This window comes from Perca flavescens, chromosome 4 (assembly GCF_004354835.1).
Source record: "Perca flavescens isolate YP-PL-M2 chromosome 4, PFLA_1.0, whole genome shotgun sequence".
Lineage (NCBI taxonomy): Eukaryota > Metazoa > Chordata > Actinopteri > Perciformes > Percidae > Perca > Perca flavescens.
Window position 1 is genome coordinate 31,102,653 of NC_041334.1, and position 19,835 is coordinate 31,122,487.

Genomic DNA, 19,835 nt, shown 5'->3' on the forward strand with positions numbered 1-19,835 from the left:
TGTCTCAACTTCCAACATATAGATTCTTCACAATAGCTACAAGTTAAACAACATTTGTACCATCTATTTCTTCATTGTTGAGGACCTGAGCAGGATTTATAGCTATAAGCATGCCCAAATACTATATTGTGATATATTGAACGCAGAAAGAGTAATATATACCAGAAAAAATAAGTAGCATACACAACCCAGCGGCTGTTTTAAGCAGAACCCCCCACAAATTTGCAGGAAAAAAATGTAGGGTAAAAGAACAACAGATGCACAAGTACAAGGGAATAGGAGGAGCCACCAGGTGACAGGGGAGGAGAAGGATGCTCATGACTTTCAGGCAGACTGGAGGGAAGCACCAGTGGAAAATAAGTAAGACAACAAGTGAAGATGGCTCCCCAGCTCTACATCACCATGTACAAAGAGCAGTTTGCCTCTCCCGGCAGACCGAAACGAGAACAACTTCGACCCACCTCTGCCCACCGCAGGAACAACCCCCAGCCCCGGCCGGTAAGAGGAACAGCCACATGGACTGTATTGGTTTAAAGGGACAAAGTAATTATTTATGATTGTGCATATACAGTAATGTTACTACAATAATTTTACACATTTCCAGGTGGAGCATTTAAGGCAAAACAAGACTAATTGGGTCACTTATTATTGGCACTCTCTTTATTGTTTTCATTTAGCCAGACTAATGTGTCTTACACTTGGCAGGCTGGTTGTTAATGTTTATATTTCTCTGTGCTTAGTGACAGCTGTATAACATATATTATTCAGTACTTCCTCCATGCCTATTTATCTATCCAGATATGGAGTAAACAGAGCTAAGACGAGTACAGTCACCCTACTGTGAAGGGAAAAAAAATCCAAAAACCTACTTTTCCAGTGTATTATAATGATAATAATACACAGAGGAAAGCCATTTAGGATAAATCCAAATGGTATTTTAAAACCTGAATGCTCTTTATATTCTACTGAGTACTGATAGAAAGGAATAATCTGGGACATGGTTTAGTCAATGAGAGTAAAGAAACAAATAAGAATGTAAAACATAAATAGCAAAGTATACGAATGCCATATTAAAAGCATATTAAATGTGAGATGCTATCTACGGTAGGCTACATGTAAAGAAGGATGTTTGATTTAGTGAGTAATAGGAGGATAGTGATATCCAGTTTCTCCTTCCCCTTATCGTCTCCTTATCTTTTTCTACATATCTTTCTTCTATTTCTACCCATATGTGTTGTGTCCTTTTGCCTTTCTAGGACTTTCTGTTTCCCCGGAGTCTTCAGGCCAACTACAGGTCATGCCGCACACTACCCCACTCCCCTGTGGACATTGGGCGTCCTCTCTTCCCCCCTGTCAAAAATGTATCATTCCAAAGTCCAGTAACGACTAGTCCACACAACTACCTAAACACAGCGAACGCAGGCAAACCAAACCGCATGCCCCCTGTCAACCCATCCACAGCACAAGCTCCACCCTCTGCTGATGGACTGCAGAAACTACAGCTGAATGAGCCTCCTGCTGGATTTAAGCTCCACGCAGCTCTGAAGAACCCAGCAAGGTAGCAATAGATTAATGTTATCTACATGCCATGCAACAACAATGATGCTAACTGATTTTCTTTGCATTAGAATGGATTATCAGAGGAATGTTCATCCACTCTCAGCACAGCCACTCAGGTGAGGGAATGACCTCTGACCCTTCTTGCGGACTTTGAACCCTGAAAACACTGGATAAGTTGATGAGCATTATTGAGTGATAATTGAGTAATTCTATCAAAATGACATTGTTTTTGACAGGCAACATGCAGGTGCTCAAATTCGGACAAGACCCCAAACCAGCAACCCTCAACACCACTTTTCGGGGACACAATACAGGAGGTCTAGTTCTAGTAGCAGCAATGATTATGGGTGCATATTGAACTTTATTTGATAAACAAATATGTCTTAGTGTGTCATAATATGATAACCACTCTAATTCTTTCTCTGATTGTCTCTCAATAGCGGGTGCTACAGCTGCTTCCATGTGGTAAAGCCCTACCAAGCGGGACACTACATCATACACCCAGAGTTTGTTTCTGAGTGCCAATGTTAGGACTATTAGACCACTGGCTTCCACAGTGGGGACTTGGGGACCTACAGAGGTCCTTGAGGGAATCGTTAACTTCACTATTGTTAATTCTCCACTAATTAACCCAGCGAAACAAGGTGTAATAATGAATAATCTAACTGTAGGCAGCACTCTCACCATTACTATCTCCCTACATAACAGCGTGGTTACTTTTACATTCTGTACTAAATCAGCAGCAAAGATCTTCCCATAAGGGGCTTGTGGTGATTAAACCGAATGAGGCACTGTGGCCCTAAAGTGTATCTGTATGTGGCATTATAATTTTATCCTATACTAGAGAGATACTTTTCTACATTTGATATAGGAATTCTTTATTGCAATGTTTGGAGGGTTTTCAGTTTTAGTACTGCAAACAATGAACTTTACAGTTCCAGACTTATTATGGTGATTATTATAGGTTATTTCTAGTGATACTATAGTAGACAAATTATACTGCACAGAACATATAGACCTCAAGTCTCCATAGAAATGTGTTTTCTTTTCTTCTAACTTTGCAAATTGCACACTTGCCTCTTGCTGTACATCCAGTGTGTTATGTGAAGTTTTTCCAACTAGAGTGACATGCTCAAAACATGTAAAACTGTGTAATCTGTATATAATGATTTCTCATTATATAATAAACAATTCTCTGCTCCCACCGAATGGACTACATTTCCCATGCTAGGGTGGGCGTAGACAAGGCGGATACGCATCAACATGCTTGATGCCTCGGGTCTTTTTCTGTGAACTGTGGCAAACAAGTTGTGCTTGGAGCTGCTGAGGGGGCTGCTGCTAATCGGTAGGCAAACACTATTTCTAATGAACATTCAAAAGTAAAACAGGGCAAGCATACACGATATTAGATTATGCCACTTTACTTACATGGATTACGGGTTATTTAACCCTCCGTTAACTTTCTTGCACCAACCACCACCGCGCACAACAACAACACGGCTTTTTATGCATCGGACTATAGAAGTTGTGGGTAGGCTATGTTAGCAAAGAAGACATTATTTTCTGTAGCTTACGTTACGACTATTACATTATGTTTGTTTGTAGGTCTATTGGACGTATTTAGCCCATTACATGAAATGTTTTTTGCATAATAGCTACAAGTAGAAAGTTCAACTCTTAACGTTAAGATTCGTTCCAAAACAGACACATTAGTAAAGTAAAGATCCCCACTCTGCTTTCGGTGCTCTGTAGAGTGCTGCCGTGTATTTATAGCCCATATTCAAGTTTATTAGCAGAATATGACACTATATATTGCCTCTTAATAATAGGCAATATCACTGTAACGAAGCGCACTGGATCACCTCATACACATTCACTCTACGCACGCGCGAGCGAGCGACTTGTTCCGACTGTATTAGCACTTCTGTGTTTATTTTTTCAACGTCAGGATAGATAGTGAATTTGCTGAAATGGCAGATATGAACCCTCCGGATCACACCATAAACAAAGAAAAGCGCCAGTCTGAACATTTGCTGCGTTTTCACACAATCAATCAATGAGAAAAACACGTTTGAGTTCAATATTTTTGTTCAGAAAACCCACTATATGCGTGTAACATGTATTTGTGTGAAGGAATTACGATTACTCAGACAGAAAAGTAACCTGCAACAATTTTGATAGATACACTTTTTTGTCTATATTAAATATAGGCCTACAGTGGGACATTGTATTAGGCAATGTTGGGTTATTGATTATGTATTGTATATAAAAGCATCATAAAAAAAAGATATCATCATTTAAGTAATTTTTAGCAAAACATTTCCTGTATCCAGCTTCCTCTCTGGTTCCAAATGTTTGCAATTATTTACTGTAGAGCTGCAATGATTATTCGATTATTTAATTGACAGACAAGCAAAACAATTAATCGATTAATCAATAGAAATAATGCGCAGATTTATCGATAAAAAAACAAAAACAACTGTGGGTTGAATGGTTCAATTGAAGCAACTTGAAAACATCCCCTTGGGCTCTGCAAATTGTGGATATTTGAATTTGTAAGATTATTATATTTGAATTGAGAAAATAATCATCCTATTGATTAATTATGAAAACAATTGTTGGTTGCAGTCTGATATGATAAACGTAAAATCATAGATTGTCATAGGTTAAGTTCTTACATCTGTCTTTGCACTTTTCCATTTAAGAAAAGAAAGAAAAAGGCATAGCCTAAATAAATAAATACAGTAAATCTTCCCTGTTCAGTTCCAGCAGCCTGAGTGGATCTTCAAAGAACCTATAGTTAGTTCTCTGTTAATTAATGATGGGCTCATGTTATCACTCCTATTGTTGGGGGAAAATCTATACTAAGGGTGGTTGAACACAGAATTAGTCAATTAGATTGCTAATTAATAGCAAGCATTTTTTTTTTTTTATTATCGACCCTCCCTGCCAGGGCAGACCATGAGGGTCAATTGCAGTTAGGACTAGTCAGCTAACAGGGAATCTGGAGAGGACTGAACTCCCTTTAGTCGGCTGTGCACCTTAATCTAATCTTTTCTGATTAGCTAAAGCAACAATACCTAACATCAATTAGTTTATTACCCCCAAGAGTTTTTGCTGTATCCCTGCAGGTAATGATGGTCAGGGTTAAATGCAATTGAAATTTACACTTATGTCAAAATGTCTTTTTTTGGGCTTGAATGAACTAGGTAGTTGCTAGTTTTGGTTGGTCTGGCTTGAGGGAGCACACAGTTTAGTATTCTTCCCTCTCCTTCCCGGCATTGGCAGAGTTTTAAGGCCCAAATCCCCTTTTCTGCTTCTCTACTTCCTTACATACCAATGAGTATTCTTTCAATTGAACTCATATGTTAGAATTACTGCTAGGAACATCCACTTTATCCTCTTATATGTAATTGGCAGTAGATTTGTTTTGTTAAATCTCAGACACATCTTTAAAGTTTACATCCTGACAGCGTAATACCTCTAAGTGCTGTGGAATCACCTTGGAGTAGCAATGCAGAGAATGTAAGACCATCCTAGAAATGTAATGGAGGCTTTAAACTGACAATGAAACAAGATCGACTGGATGTCTCTAATAGTGAAGTGATTTTAAAGTATTTCTTGACTAATCAGAACTGGTAATCAATGTTAGGGTGAATGTTATGTACACAGGCCCCAATCTTTTTGTTTTATTTTGAACAAATATTTCCCCAAAAAAACAGTGTTGATATAAGAAGAGGAAATATTGCATAAAGGCCTAGACACTGACTTTTCAAAGCTTGTTATCTTTCTCTCATGACAGGCAAGCAAACAGGCGTGACAACGTGCCAAGAGTGCAGCAAATGAGCTTCCTTGGAAAACCTTTCTATGATCTTTAGAATAGCAACTCTCAGATTTGCCCACTGAACGGCACAAGTCATGTACCAAGTTGTACCTGGAGGAGCGGGAGGCACAATTACAGATGTTATCCCCAAGCAGAAACACAGCAAGGACACTCAACCCTTAGTTGGAGCTGGAGTAATCGGCCTGGTGCTGCTAATTGCCGCAGTGACCGCATGGTGTTATTACATAGCCTCTCTACGCAAAGCTGAGCTGCTTAAGACTCAGCTCCTGGATCTGAATAAAGATGGCTACATTATCCGTAACCAGGGAGGGTCTATTGTTTTCAGAATGGATTTCAGGTTGGTATTTTTCAATGGTCTTTGAATTTTTATGTTTGTGTAACAATGCACATTTCAGATACATCAGAACATGTATGTGTAATGTAAATGTATGCATGTCATTGAAGATATTTAACTGTTACAACAGAACTGTGAGGTATGTGTTGAGAGAGATTTCTTGTAAATGTAATTATATTTAAACCTTGGCAGGTCAGGTACGCTGGATTTGGATTCATGCTCCAAAGAAGGGGAAATGCTGAGCTGTGAACGCACCACTGATAGAAAACTAAACTTCTTCATTGAGACAGTGCGACCCAAGGACCCGGTACAATGCTACCGTGTGCGTTGGGAGGAACTGGTTCCTGACATTCCTGTTGAGCATGCTATGACGTACAAGTTTGCACACTGGTATGGGGGTGCAGTGTCAGCAATTCAACACTGGCCGATTTCTATTTCTGGCCAACAGGCTCCCAAACCATTTGTTACTAGTGACATCTACTCAAACCGGAATGAATTTGGTGGAATTTTGGAGAGTTATTGGCTTTCATCCAATGCCACGGCCATTAAGATAAATAATTCCGTGCCTTTCCACCTGGGCTGGAATGACACAGAGAAGACCATGTCCTTCCAGGCGCGATACAATGACAGTCCCTTTAAGCCAATCCCAGGGGAGGCACCATGTGCTGAACTTAGCTACAGAATATGCGTGGGCTTGGACGTGACATCCATACACAAGTACATGGTCCGCAGATACTTCAACAAACCAAACAAAGTGCCTGCCAAAGTCATGTTTCGCCATCCTATATGGTCGACCTGGGCGCTACATAAGACTGACATTGACCAAGAGAAAGTCTTGACGTATGCTGCCAACATCCGCAAGTATAAGTTTAACTGTAGCCACCTGGAAATAGATGATCGCTACACCAGCCGCTACGGAGAATTTGAGTTTGACCCAACAAAGTTTCCCAATGCCTCGGCCATGTTCCAAAAGCTGAAATCAAATGGATTTCTGGTGTCACTCTGGATTCACCCTTTTGTTAACTATGACTCAGAAAACTTCCATACTTGCGTAGAGAGGGGGCTGTTTGTCCGGGAGCCTACAGGCCGGCTGCCAGCCTTGGTGCGCTGGTGGAATGGTATTGGCGGCATTTTGGACTTCACAAATCCAGAAGCCCGTGATTGGTTTTCCTCCCAGCTACGTTCACTGCGCTCGAGGTATGGGGTGTCCTCTTTTAAATTTGACGCTGGGGAGACCAACTACTTACCATGGAAATTTAGTACCAGAACTCCCATTCGGGACCCGAGTTTTTTCACAAGACGTTACACAGAAATGGCTATTCCCTACAATGATCGAGCTGAGCTGCGCAGTGGCTACCAGTCCCAGAACATATCCTGCTTCTTCGGACCAGTTGACAGAGACTCTGTTTGGGGCTATGAGTTGGGTCTCAAATCTCTTATCCCCACAGTGCTCACCATCAGCATTCTTGGCTATCAGTTCATTCTACCTGACATGATCGGAGGGAATGCATATCTAAACCGCACAGATGGAAATAGTGTATTACCCGACCGAGAACTCTATATCCGCTGGCTGGAGCTGTCGGCCTTCATGCCCTCCATGCAGTTTTCTATTCCGCCATGGGAATACGACAACGAGGTGGTTGAAATTGCTCGGAAATACACAGCCCTCCATGAAAGTATTGTGGCGCCACGGGTCCTGGAGCTGGCTGGGGAGGTGCTGAACACCGGGGACCCAATCATACGACCCCTGTGGTGGATTGCCACAGGTGATGAGACAGCCTATAAAATCGACTCCCAGTTCTTGATTGGGGATGACCTCATGGTAGCCCCAGTTTTAGAGCCTGGAAAGCAAGAGCGTGACATCTACCTCCCTGCCGGCCGTTGGAGAAGCTACAAGGGAGAGAGATTTGATATCAAGGAGCCACTGCATCTCACAGACTATCCTGTAGACCTGGATGAAATTGCTTACTTTGTTTGGGTGTAGCAAGAAGGGAATCTTGATTAGCCTTTGCTGCAATTTTCTCGTAAGAAAAGCTTCACGAATTTAGCTTTTATGCTTGACTTTTATGCTTATATAAAAAGGTTGTTTGTTATGGAAAAGCTTTTGTGCAACGAAATAGGAATACTTTTTAAATTACAACACTACGTTGCATCGCAAATGTAAAACATCCTCTAAACCTCATCTTAATTTTTAATTTCATTTTAATGAATGTATTATTCATATTTTTTGTTGTTGCATTTTTCATGTTGTATTGCAAAGATAGCTAGGTAGTGTCCTTTAAAGGTTCTGTACTTGACATTCAGAACATTAATATAGCAGTAAACAACTATTTGCGAATGAAGTCACACTCCCTCTGTGTGTGTTGTGATCTGAGCATCTCTGTTCTTTGTTTTGATAGCCGGTCCGGCTGCATGTTAAGTTTATGTGAGTGCTTTTTGCGTCGGTATCGGACGCCGATGGCCGTGACAAAGCATCAGTTTTTGATGAGGTGGGAAACGGTCTGTGAGAGCTGTGGGGAGGCAATCCCAGTTCACTTTTTCAGTATTTTGAGTACAGCATCTGTTGTCACTACGAGTGCAGATGTGAGTTGCGCATGCTCAGATTTAAACGGTTTATGGCATAATGCCAAGGGATCCGGCAAACGTTTTAGTTATCTATGATTGTTTGACGTTAGCTCAAAACGCCATTCAAGTGACTGCCTTTGTTGTATTTGATTGCTAACTTATAGCCAGCAGTGAACGAACTTCGTTATGTAGGTCGATTTTTATTGTATTGACATTACAGAAGTCTCTCGTTGGCAGGTTCTTGTAGGCTACTTCAGCCTCTAATCTAGAACTGACATCAAGGATCATGCCGTGAAAATGTGATGCTTTACGCTAAATAATAAATTACTGTTATGTAATGTAGCTATCTCATTATTCTGTGGCTAACAGCAAAACAGATCTGCGTGAAATCTGGTCTTTTTCGCAAAGTGACACATGCGCAACTCACATCAGCACTCGACTCACACCGGGTAGTGACACCTATAAAGAGAGACTGTTTAACTTTTTCTGAGTAGCAGCCACTGTAGCCATGAGTGACAATTATGGGGTAATAATCTATGTAATATAACAGTAGCACAAGTAGAGAAGAGTCATACAAGTCAACAAGCAGACTCAATCAGTAACGCCAGGTACACAGCAAGTCACGTAAATAACATTTGTCGAAAAGGGAACATGTAACATTTGTCAAAAAGGGAATATTTAAACTGTGAATAAAGTAAAGCATTGTATGCCATAATGTTAAATTTAAGCCAAACAGATTGTATCATGGGAGGACAATTGAAGGGGTGTCATTATCGTCATTAAGCAGACAGTAGGTTACATAAAACCGAACTATAAAATTTCAGTTTGACTGAGATATCCTTCTTTCCTATGACACTAATGACTCTTCTGCTCCAAGATACTTTTCAGGAAGTCAGGTTTAATGCTTCACTTATCAGGATGAATGTTTGAAGTTTCATCATTACAAACCGAATGTGCTCTCATTTGTGGAATACATTGTCATGTAACTACTCTTAGCCCAGAGGAAGATGCCTTTTATTAGGCACTAAATATTTTATGTTCTTCCTCAGGTAACAGCTTTTTCTGGCTGTAGTGTGTGTTTTGAAGTGTTTGGGGTGTGTCTGTCTGAATTCAGCTAGTCATAACATAAGCCTCTTTCCGACCGGAGGGATTTTTTGCAGTTCCTAGAACATAATGTTCCTAGAACCCTTTTTTTATTGTGTTCCGACTGGACCAATTTGTGGATTATTAAATTCCTTTGGCCACAGTTCCTGTAACTCTTTCCACTCCTACTTCAGGGCAGGATCTTTTCCCTTTTCCGCATAGTGGTGGTTAGATGGCTGTGTTATAATAACAAAAGGTCAGTTCCTATGGCCACTTAGCCAGTGTGAATGCAAATGGGAAAAACGGTTTTGGGGGAGAGTAGTTAGTAGAACTGTTTAGAAGTGGACTGTTCCTATAACTACGTTCCTGTAACTACTTGGTCGGAAAGAGGCTATAGTGTATATACATTGAACACAGTAACTTAAGTGATAATGGTCTGGTTACTTTATACTTACAGTATGTGAAAGCCGACAGATGCAATGATTTTAGCAGCATTTAATTATCAATTTAAGTGGTACAGTGTATTTTCTCACTTTGTCTTTTGTTAATGTGAATATTTTGTAACTGCAGTGATATCTCAGAGTGCCATGTGTTAATAATTACTGCCACATACTATATGTAATTTGTTGTTATGCTATACATTTTTTATTGTATGTATTATTATTGTTAATTTAAGCCTTTATGGGAGGAGTTAAGCCTTTTATGTGCAATCACGTGATCAACAGAGTGTACCACAAATGCAACAAAACAACATTTTCCATTATGTAGTTGCAAACTAAAAAAAACCATTAATTTTCCATAGTTTTAGATCAAATCACATATTGATTGTCTCATCAAACCCGGGGTAAGGCAGGACGTGACTTTTTCCAAAGTCAAACCAATAATATTTGTTAGCTTTTAAAAACAATGTTGAGGTGGATTCTGATGAGCTTTAAAGCTGCAATAAAAAAAAAGGTGTTATTGTGAAGTAACGTAAACGAAAAGTCTACATTCTTATGGTGAAATGTTCTTATTGGTGGTGGTGATGGTACAGTGGCTATGACACATGCCTTTGGTGTGGGAGATCTGGGTTCAGTTCCCACTGTGATACATCAACCAATGTGTACCTAAGCAAGACACTTAACCCCTAGTTTCTCCAGAGGTGTGCAACCTCTGATTTATAGCAATTGTAAGTCGCTTTTGATAAAAGCATCAGCTAAATGAGATGTAGTGTTATTTGGCGATACTTCTTTATTTTTGTTTAACGCTGTCGTATGTGGCTTACAAGTTGACCTTAGTGGGTTTTATTTGTGTCTTTTGACATAGTTTCATCATAACAACACTCACTATTTAAAGCAGTTCTCACTCAGCATCTGGGCCAGGCCACCCTTGGAGGCTATTTCTGTCTCAGACTCTCTTCCCTTATGGCGAGACTGAGAGGCTGTATGTCTTGGACTGAATGTTTCTTTGCTTTTGGCACTTTTGACACAGTGTGTGCTGTCTGCTTAAAGTTATTGTAACTGAACGTGGCACTAATTTGTCAAGAGTGCTTATTTTATGTCATTTTCTATAAATGTATTAAAATAAATCAAGTTGGACTTTTGCCTTGTGCTTAATTTGCAGACATTCATTTTTGTTTTAAAAGTAAATATCACATAGAACATAAAGCACAAATGCTACATTTTGCTACTATGACTACCACTACCAGATGACTGATTGTACATTCTCTAAGAATGATCACTATATGCCCAACCTTTACTTATTTACACACACCTACACATGAAGCTCATCTTAAATTCTTTCAGGAAGACTACTATGCTTCACATTTCTCTCTTTCCCGACCTAATCAGCTGCATTGTCATCAGCTGAATGTGGGCGTTTACAACCAGATTTGACACAATATCTATGAGCTATTGCGTTATTGCATTCAAACTCTAAATCTGTTCTACTCTCTGCTGCTGTCAGTTTTCATTTCGGGCAAAATTGATGCCACCCTCCACCTCATTCACCTCCAGTTCTCATCATTCCCTGCACCCAGGGTTCCTCTACCAGTGAACCAAAAACAACCAGTGACCTCTTATGAGTCTGCAATACATGAATACTAATGTATCTATCTACTTCAATATGGAAGGAGACACCCTTGAGGGACTTTTCCAACTTTTGGCACCTGGCTTATCACAGGGCGATAATGACAAGGTGATGAAACAATTGTGCAGGTTATTTGGAGGCTGTGTTCAGATCAATAAAGCATCTGATGGTTCATAATGTGAGGCCAAAGAGCATGTGATATGAAATGACCAGACACCAAGAATAAAAAAGATAAAGACCAGTAGGAGATAATAGAAGCAATACTTATTAGAATTATAGCCATAAGCATGATTGTTCTGTCTGAGTTCAAGCAGCCTGACAGGAGTATTTCTTACAGCTATAGTCACTCTTTCATATGTTTGGGGAATTTATTTCATTTCAAAACAGCGGGATATGCTTCAGAACTACTTTACTTTATTTGCCAATGCCTCATCTTTCTTCAAAATTGATCTGGACTTGCAGCCGGTGCGGGTAGGACATACATTCATTGATTAGCTGTCCGTTTGTAGCAGGGATCAATATTATTTGTCGGTTTGCTTTCTGCAATCATATTGTTTGGTTCTTCCCATCTTTCTGGATTGCTGGACAAGTCATTTATAAATGAGCTTAAAGGGGGGCTTGGAGATTTTTAGGACGAGGGTTGAAAAAGAGATGTTTAGAAAAAGGACCATTTTATGCCAAAACAATAGGTCTGATTAATTGTGTGCTTTTTGCTTAATTCGCTGTGTTGAGGAACATTATTGTTTTCACTATTTTATGAATTTGTTAATTTAAATGAAGGAGATAATGCATATCTACCTGTGTTGATAGCAGTAAGAGTGGAGGTTAAAGCATGACACTATGATACAGAGTATTTAAAATAAAAAAAGTTTAACAGGTTATTTTTGAAAAAGCATTTAACACATATTGAAAACTAAACAAAGACATAATGGGTGTTTTGGCCATGTGGTGCTGCAGACGTCCAGAAGGGTGCAGTGTAGCTTCGTTGATAAAATCTCTCCCTGACATGTCAGTGGACCATGGTCCAGATGTTATGTGCACGCACGCACGCACGCACGCACGCACGCACGCACACACCCACACACACACACACACACACACACTCAAAGCAGGACACAAAGCTGGCAGAGCACTTCCCCCCTTCCTTCTCCACCTGCGAGCCCACCTGTGTGTCCATATGCAGAGGAGAGACGCCAGTTGTTCTGGTTAGGAGCCAGTGTGTCTCAAGTACCTTCCCATATCCTCCTTCCATGAGCCTGTCTGCTGTCTGTCCTCCCCAGTAAGGCATATATATTACAGAGAGAGAGAGCGAAGTAGTGCTCGGAACAACAACCATAACAGCATTAAAAATAGATGCATCTTTTGCAATTTCCAACTTGCTTTTCTAATCAGAACTACAGTTAATGTCCTCAGATTTTAGGAATATCTGACAATACTTAATGAAGAAATAATGACCATGATCAAGTTTAATTATTTAATCACAGTAGTGTATGTCACTGTGGCTTAAAATGCCAGAGATTTGACATTACCTCAATTTGTGTTACAGCTAAGTTCAGCTTGACCACAAATAATTAATGAATACTATATACTGCAAACAACATATTAAACATGATCACTAGAATAAAGATGAACATTAAAACCACTGAATCCATCGTCAAAATTGTTGATTGATACAATTATAAAGCAAAATAAACAAGAGACAAACAATGATGAATAAGCTTCAGTTTTCATTAAAAAAGCTTTCCAGCTTCTTGAAGCTAAGTGTGGAACTAACGTTTATTGTGGAAGACCACAGGGGAAATAAAACCCCACGGCTGTCTCTTGTGTGAAATGAGAATCTTTGTCCTTAACCCAAGATTTTCACTCTGTAACAAGAATGACCTCGCATCTGGTGCTGCCATGGCTTGTCTGACAGGAATATGTCTGTCCTCGCTAGGTAACAAATGAACCCAACACCCCAGAGACTTGTCTCGCATCTGTTTATCTTTTTTACCTGTCGGTTCGCTGCACTGCATCAGGCTTACACTGCTCTGCAGCCTTTGTGGATTTCAGAGCACGCCTTTGCCATTACAGGGACAGAGATAGTAGGTGTTGGCTGGTAGAAAATTTTGTTAAAATTTTCTCACATATATAGTTTAGTGTGTAAGTCCAATTCAACTTTTTTATTATTGACTCTTGATATCTCTATCTTCACGGTGACACAATGTTTTTTTTTTTGCATTCTTTTGCTATTTCTCTTTTGGTGCTCTTCTTATGTCTTATAGAGCTAAAACGATTGGTCGATAAATTGATTAGTCGATTGACAGAAAGAAAGGGCAAATATTTTGATAATAGATCCATAGTCCAGCGAGTAAATGTGGAGATTTTTTTTTTCCTTTTTCTTTTCTAAACCAAACACTAAACCAAAAATGGATAAAAAAAATCATTAATTTTAGGGATCGCTAGTTGTAGCCCTAGACTTTGCACCTGACTGCAACTGTCATTTTGTTGTTGCAGATAATGATAATAAAGCTCTCTTGAATCTTGAGTGTATGCAGATAGTATAAATAGAGTTAAGGAAAACGGCGACAGATATGCTTAAACAGTAAAATTAAGGACTTAGGTGAGGACAACAGGCAGGGCACTTCCCCTGTGCCTTGGTGGGGGTAAGAGGTTGAACGAAATGTCAGCCACTGAGGAACAGATGCATAATTGAAACATTGCGTTGCTGCTGCAGCCTTGCACAAGGTAGTTTGATTGATACCATTTTAGAACACTCCTGTCCTTTCATGCTCATGGGGTTTACCTGGGGAGAAACCAGGGGAGGAGGAAAGGTGCTTAGGTGGCTCATCTGGGTTTTGGAGGAAAATTGGTGCCATCCATCAAACACTGCATTTAACAAACGCTAACGCAGGCATGGCCAACAAAGGATTCGTATATAAGGCAGCGAACCGGAAAACATGTGAGGTGCAGGGACTGCTGAGGGTCTATCAATCAGCCAGTCAGCTCCTTTATTTAACAAGCGAGGGCCACAGACCCCGAAGGGCCACACTCTATATTCTGGCTGGTTGGGCTCGCAGTCTTCTCCTGTAAAAGGAAAAAAAGGGAAAAGAGGAATGAAGGGAGGAAGGAAAGAGGGACATGAAGGGATTTGGGTTGGGGTTGGGGAGGGGTGGAGTGGAGGTGCAGAAGGGTTTGGCCCGTGTCCCCTGGCGTGCTGGTGCGCTTCATCTTCTCAGTGCAAGGGCCTGGAACTGCTGCTTGATGGGATTTTCAGCCCTGTGGCCTCCGCTGTCCCAGCATCCATCTGGAGGGCTGCCGTGTGCACAGCGAAGAGCCAGCCACTCAGCGACACAGCCATAAAGAGCAACCCGTAGGCCAGCCAATGCCACTGATCTGAGGCTCGCAACTCTGTTCAGTGGACAGGCCAACACTCAGTGGCACACATTCCTGTCGGGGACACAGGCTGATCCCTAAGCTACTGTGTGCTCAGTGGAACAGAAGACACGCTCTGCGAGGCAGCCCACATCCAACCACTCACTCCTTCAAAGCTTAGAAAATTGGAATGGAACAAGGACTTAACTATTCAGCATCCCTAATGGTGTGGATAGGACTGTCTCCCCTCTCTCTTTTGGTATCTGTGTGTGTCACAGCAATGAAATATATACACTGATACTGATGTCTGTATTGCGTGACTTTATCAAGATTTTACAGTGCATTCAGTATCTGATTAAGGTAAGGAGCAAAAGTAATAGTGGCACTTTGAAGATGATCCAAATGTACACGCAGTTGAATAAGCATGTTGGACGGTTGGCGATAATAAAACCTTTCCTGAAAACAATGCTTCCTTTGCACGTTCAATAAGACACTGAATCAAAACATTTTTTACGGAGAAGTTCAATTTAATACCACAACGCACAGCATCGACGATAATATCAGCTCTATATAATTGAAAATCAAGACCAAATATTCAAAGAAAATCATTACTGTCTCTCATTACTGGATCCAATTTATGTATGCCCCGGGGGACAGAGTAGCAAATAATGGTTGAGATACTGTACGCAGCAAATTGGTGGTGAATGTGCACTGGATCCCGCCTGATATAACTGATGCGTATGTGGAAAGTTTGGATTGAAAATGTTTTTTGTTTCTCCTCAGGGCTACGCGGCATCATTAGCATATTTTTTCTCTCCTGACGACTGTAAATTCAGTGAATGTAGCCCTGTGGTGGGTAAGGTGGGCAGACGGCAGACTGTATAAATAAACAGAGTCTGTCTGAGGGCAGCACTGTGGCCCCCACCTGCCCACCATCAATCAATATTACAGCGGCCACTGGCAGCCCAATCGCCCTTTTATAGGCCTTTGAAATGATCAAACATCTGCTCATAACCATACTTCATATATAGATGGATCAAACATACAATATCAAATTCTGATGATATCATGCTGCACAACAGGATGTAACAACAACAATACAGTACATTTACTCAAAAGTGTGTACAGCGGCAGATTCAATGGTATAAGCATAGCCTTGAGAATCAGTGGGCTTTTTAAGGCTCACCAAATACTTTGGATCAATAAAGCCAAAATGGATGACACGTGTTTCCCAATAATCATGTGCAGTATTGGTGTGCCCAAAAGACTTGGGTGAGAAAACACAACTCAACTATTTCCTGTTTACTGTTTAAAAGTCGGCCGTGTTGATTGAAGCTCAGTGAACATGATAAAAGTTGAGCCCAGTAACTAGTTTGGCAGCTGTAGTAGACAAAGGTTGCTGGGGCCTGGTCCATGGAGAGGGGGAATGAATCCAACTGGTCCAAGGTTAATGGTGGCCTGGAACAAAATGGATTCAATGCCAGGGGCGTGCTGACAGGTGATTTGACATGAGTGAAGGTGGGCCATCCATCTCCTGTTGGCCCCTGTGACCCTCCCCCGCCCAGCTGTAGCAGCTAGGGGGCGCCAGGTGTCATGGTGCCCTGACCTGTACAGGTCTCAGATAGCCCACCTGCTGTCTGCCTAAAGCTCCCCCTACGGCTAGAAGAGACTCCCATCACTTCACGCTTGGCTGGCATAATGAAACTGTGATTGGGAGATAGTGAACTGTGACAGGCAGTAGTAGACTCAAAGTCTTCAAACCAAATTCAAACCACTCGCTCCAGGTTTCCTTTTATAGCTCGCTTTTCTCTTGAATGGGTCTGACAATTTAATGGTGCAAAAATGATAATCTGCCAGCCTATCTTTAAAACGCTTCTGTATGGCTATTTTTTCGTGTACTGCAGAATAAAGGGATTTGTAACTTATTCAACCTGAGGAGAAACGTCAGGTATGCTGAGGCAAAAAATACTGTGTGTAGCTTGAGTGTCATTATGCACATGTGTGGACGCGTGCTCCATCTTGCAATGTCCCCCCAACCCCCAGGGAGGCTCAGCATCACGTTTAAAACTGACATAAATTCCCTGTCACAAATCCCTGGGGCAGCCAGGCTTGTAAGGACAAAAGCAAATATTTCCGTTCCTGATCATGGCCAATCCCTTTTACCATCCCCACCCACTGACCACCCTCCCCACCCTCCTCTGAACCTACCCTAGCACCGCAAGCCAGCCATTTGTCACAAAGTAATTATAGAATTATCGATTGGCAAGCAATTAACACCTTTCTTCTCTTTTTCCACCCTCCTCCTTGCCCCACCCAACCCCCTCCACCCCATCCTTTAATTTGAACTCGGAGCGAGAGAGAATAAGAAAGGGGAAAAAAGCCGTGGGAGTAGCACATTTAATCCTGCTGGCATTTCCTAGTTCTCCTCAAATTAATAGGGCGACAGGGACAAAACGGCTTTTCTTTTTCTTCCTCTGTTTCCTCTGTTATTTCTCTCCTTGTCTTGCCTGCTGATCTATCTTTAACAGACAGGGAGCTGCTTAGAGTACAGCCAAACACTCTATTCCGGCTAGAATGAATGAATAAAAAAATAAAAAAAAACACATAGCTCCCGATTTAGATAGCTATAACAATATTGTTGAACTCCCAAATATAAAAAGATTCAACTGGTACAGTAGTTTTCCTAGTGAACAGTCTTTACTTTTACCTCTTCTTCCTGTCTTGTTTTGGTAGTGTTGGTCCAGACGGACGTGCAGGGGAAAAGTGCTAGAACCTCCGGCTGGCAGATGTCTGAGTCAAGATGGATGTCATGGAACATCACCTTAGTAACATATGGATAGGGACAGGGGATTTGATTCCCCTTCTGGCAAGTTTGATAACACATTTTCGTTTTTTTTGTTTATCAGTCTCCCTGCCATCTCACACTCACCTGACTTTCATATTCTGCTTGCCGTGTCCACTAACACTAAATCATTGAGATTTCTTCTTCTTTTCTTTTTTTTTTTTTTTTTACAGTTTATTAATAGGATATTTTGCTGCATCTGAATTTGAGCATAATATGTATTCTTAAACTATGGATCAGACCCAAGGTGGGTCATGGCTCTACTTTTAGTGTCTTCCCACAAAGTAAAAGTACCAATAAATATTAATGAGCCTGTATCCTAGGATGAGAGACAAAATTTCTAATTTGGGTTCTGCACTGAAAAAGAAACCCTGAGTTACAGGGTTTAATTTTCCTCTGGTTTCTCAAGAAAGCTACTTCTAAATTACAATTCATGTCATCATACCAGGGTTGGTTGTGTGTTGTTGTTTTTTTTTCTGTGGGGAGCAGATGAGATAGAGCTGCTGTTGTCCGCGATCACATCAGTGGTGACACAATTAGCCATGCTCATAACATAATGACAGTAATGAAGCTACAGTAACTTTCTCACTAACATGACCTGGTTAATGAATTAGGACTATATTTTATTTTTGGTTGGGAGCTAAATTATGCATATGTGATCAGAGCAGAGTATTTCTTAGTTTAGATTTATAGGGACTATATAACAAATGCAAGAAAGTCACAGATACAGAAAAGCATTTGATTTAATATTTTAACAATCTGAATACTGGTACTCCTATGCAACCTAAAAGTAATACTTAAAATTATTTGGAAATGCAACACCTTGGGCTCTCTCTTCCTCCCTCGAAATGCAGCTAACCTAATGTGAGTGGCATTCATTTGACAGCAATTTAGGAACAATTTGAAGCCATTGCGGGACCTTTCTCTTTCATGCTCTAGTGTTGATCAATAAATCCCCTCAGGATGTTATTCAAACACATATACAGCAATATGCCTTCCTGAAAAACACTGTGATATTGACCCGTTTTTCTTGCCCTGCAGGCCTTCTTATTTTCTCAAAGAATGGGTAACCCAGGAGACCGACATTGTTGTGGCACTCTGCTCTATGCAGGTTTTCTGGCTTTTCTGGCTCTAACACCATAGCTCTCTGTCACAATTTCTTTAAAGCCTTCTCACACTTTTGCAATTCATTCTGTATTGTTGACATTTAAGAGAGTTTTAAAGGAAACGTGGGACAATCTGTGTGGATGTTTCATCTGAACTTGTTTGTGCGCCCTTGCATTACTTTTTGTGAACTTAAGATCTTTGGGAACTTCTGGAATCATCATTATAGTAATCATCATTTTGCAATGCAAACAGAAAATGCATCAGAGGTATTCAAAAGAAAATCAATACCGACACTAAAAAATGTCACTCACAATTTCTGTCCATTCAGTAACATAAGTGTTGCTGCACCCCAAGGCTCACTGCTGAAAGTAAGAAAAATGTTATACAGCATCTCATGCATAGTGATGAATAATGATACTCTGTACTGGTGTAAATGGTGGAATACTGCACTAATCAGTATGTTTTATGGAAATGGGAACATTTTCTACACTAAATGTGAAAGCTCGTAGCGACAAATCCACAGATGATTATCACCGGACTCCCCAGCTCGCCTTAGCTGTATGGAGCTTTTTTTTTGAGCTGATTGTTTTGATTTCATGGCGCTCAACTTTACTTTTTTGATTCCCTCTCAACGCTTTCATCAACCTCCACAAATACCACGCAGACAAAGTTAGTGTAGTATATAGCTGCTGAACAAAGTGGAACATTTAGGAACTAAAAAGTCGGTGGAAAGAGAAAATATTAGACTTACATTCATCACGTCTGCTTCAGGTCTGTCTGGATGTGTAAATAGGCGACATTTTGCTTACACCTTTGCCATATCAAACATTTAAGGTGATAATATTTCAGAGTTGTGTTTACAGCTTGTTGTGCTGCCCTAGAGGTCAAAAGAACCCAAACAATTATTTCAGGTATAAAGCTGCATTAATCAACTTTTCCCCCACATAGACACTGAAACACTCCCAATATGAAGGTGGTAACAGCAGACAATTTGACTTATTGTAGCTGGAAAAACACAGCTGAAGCAAATAACATTAATGATGACTCTGCTCCATTTTAAGACCGGTTCACGTTTCCAC

The 19,835-nt window shown here is 40.6% G+C and overlaps 1 protein-coding gene across 1 annotated transcript; it reads left to right on the plus strand.

Annotated features, from left to right (window-relative positions):
• The first annotated feature begins 2,822 nt into the window (after positions 1-2,822).
• Positions 2,823-9,618, plus strand: myorg (myogenesis regulating glycosidase). The gene is made up of 3 exons (XM_028575821.1): positions 2,823-2,905; positions 5,363-5,741; positions 5,931-9,618. Exons 2-3 carry the CDS (start codon positions 5,479-5,481, stop codon positions 7,720-7,722), a joined length of 2,055 nt encoding a protein of 684 aa, XP_028431622.1. The 5' UTR covers positions 2,823-2,905; positions 5,363-5,478; the 3' UTR covers positions 7,723-9,618.
• Positions 9,619-19,835: the final 10,217 nt, after the last annotated feature.

Coding starts and splice junctions, on each gene's coding strand:
- myorg (XM_028575821.1), top strand. CDS start 5,479: ATGTACCAAGTTGTACCTGGAGGAGCGGGAGGCACAATTACAGATGTT. Junction 5,742..5,930: donor GTTTTCAGAATGGATTTCAG/GTTGGTATTTTT, acceptor AAACCTTGGCAG/GTCAGGTACGCTGGATTTGG.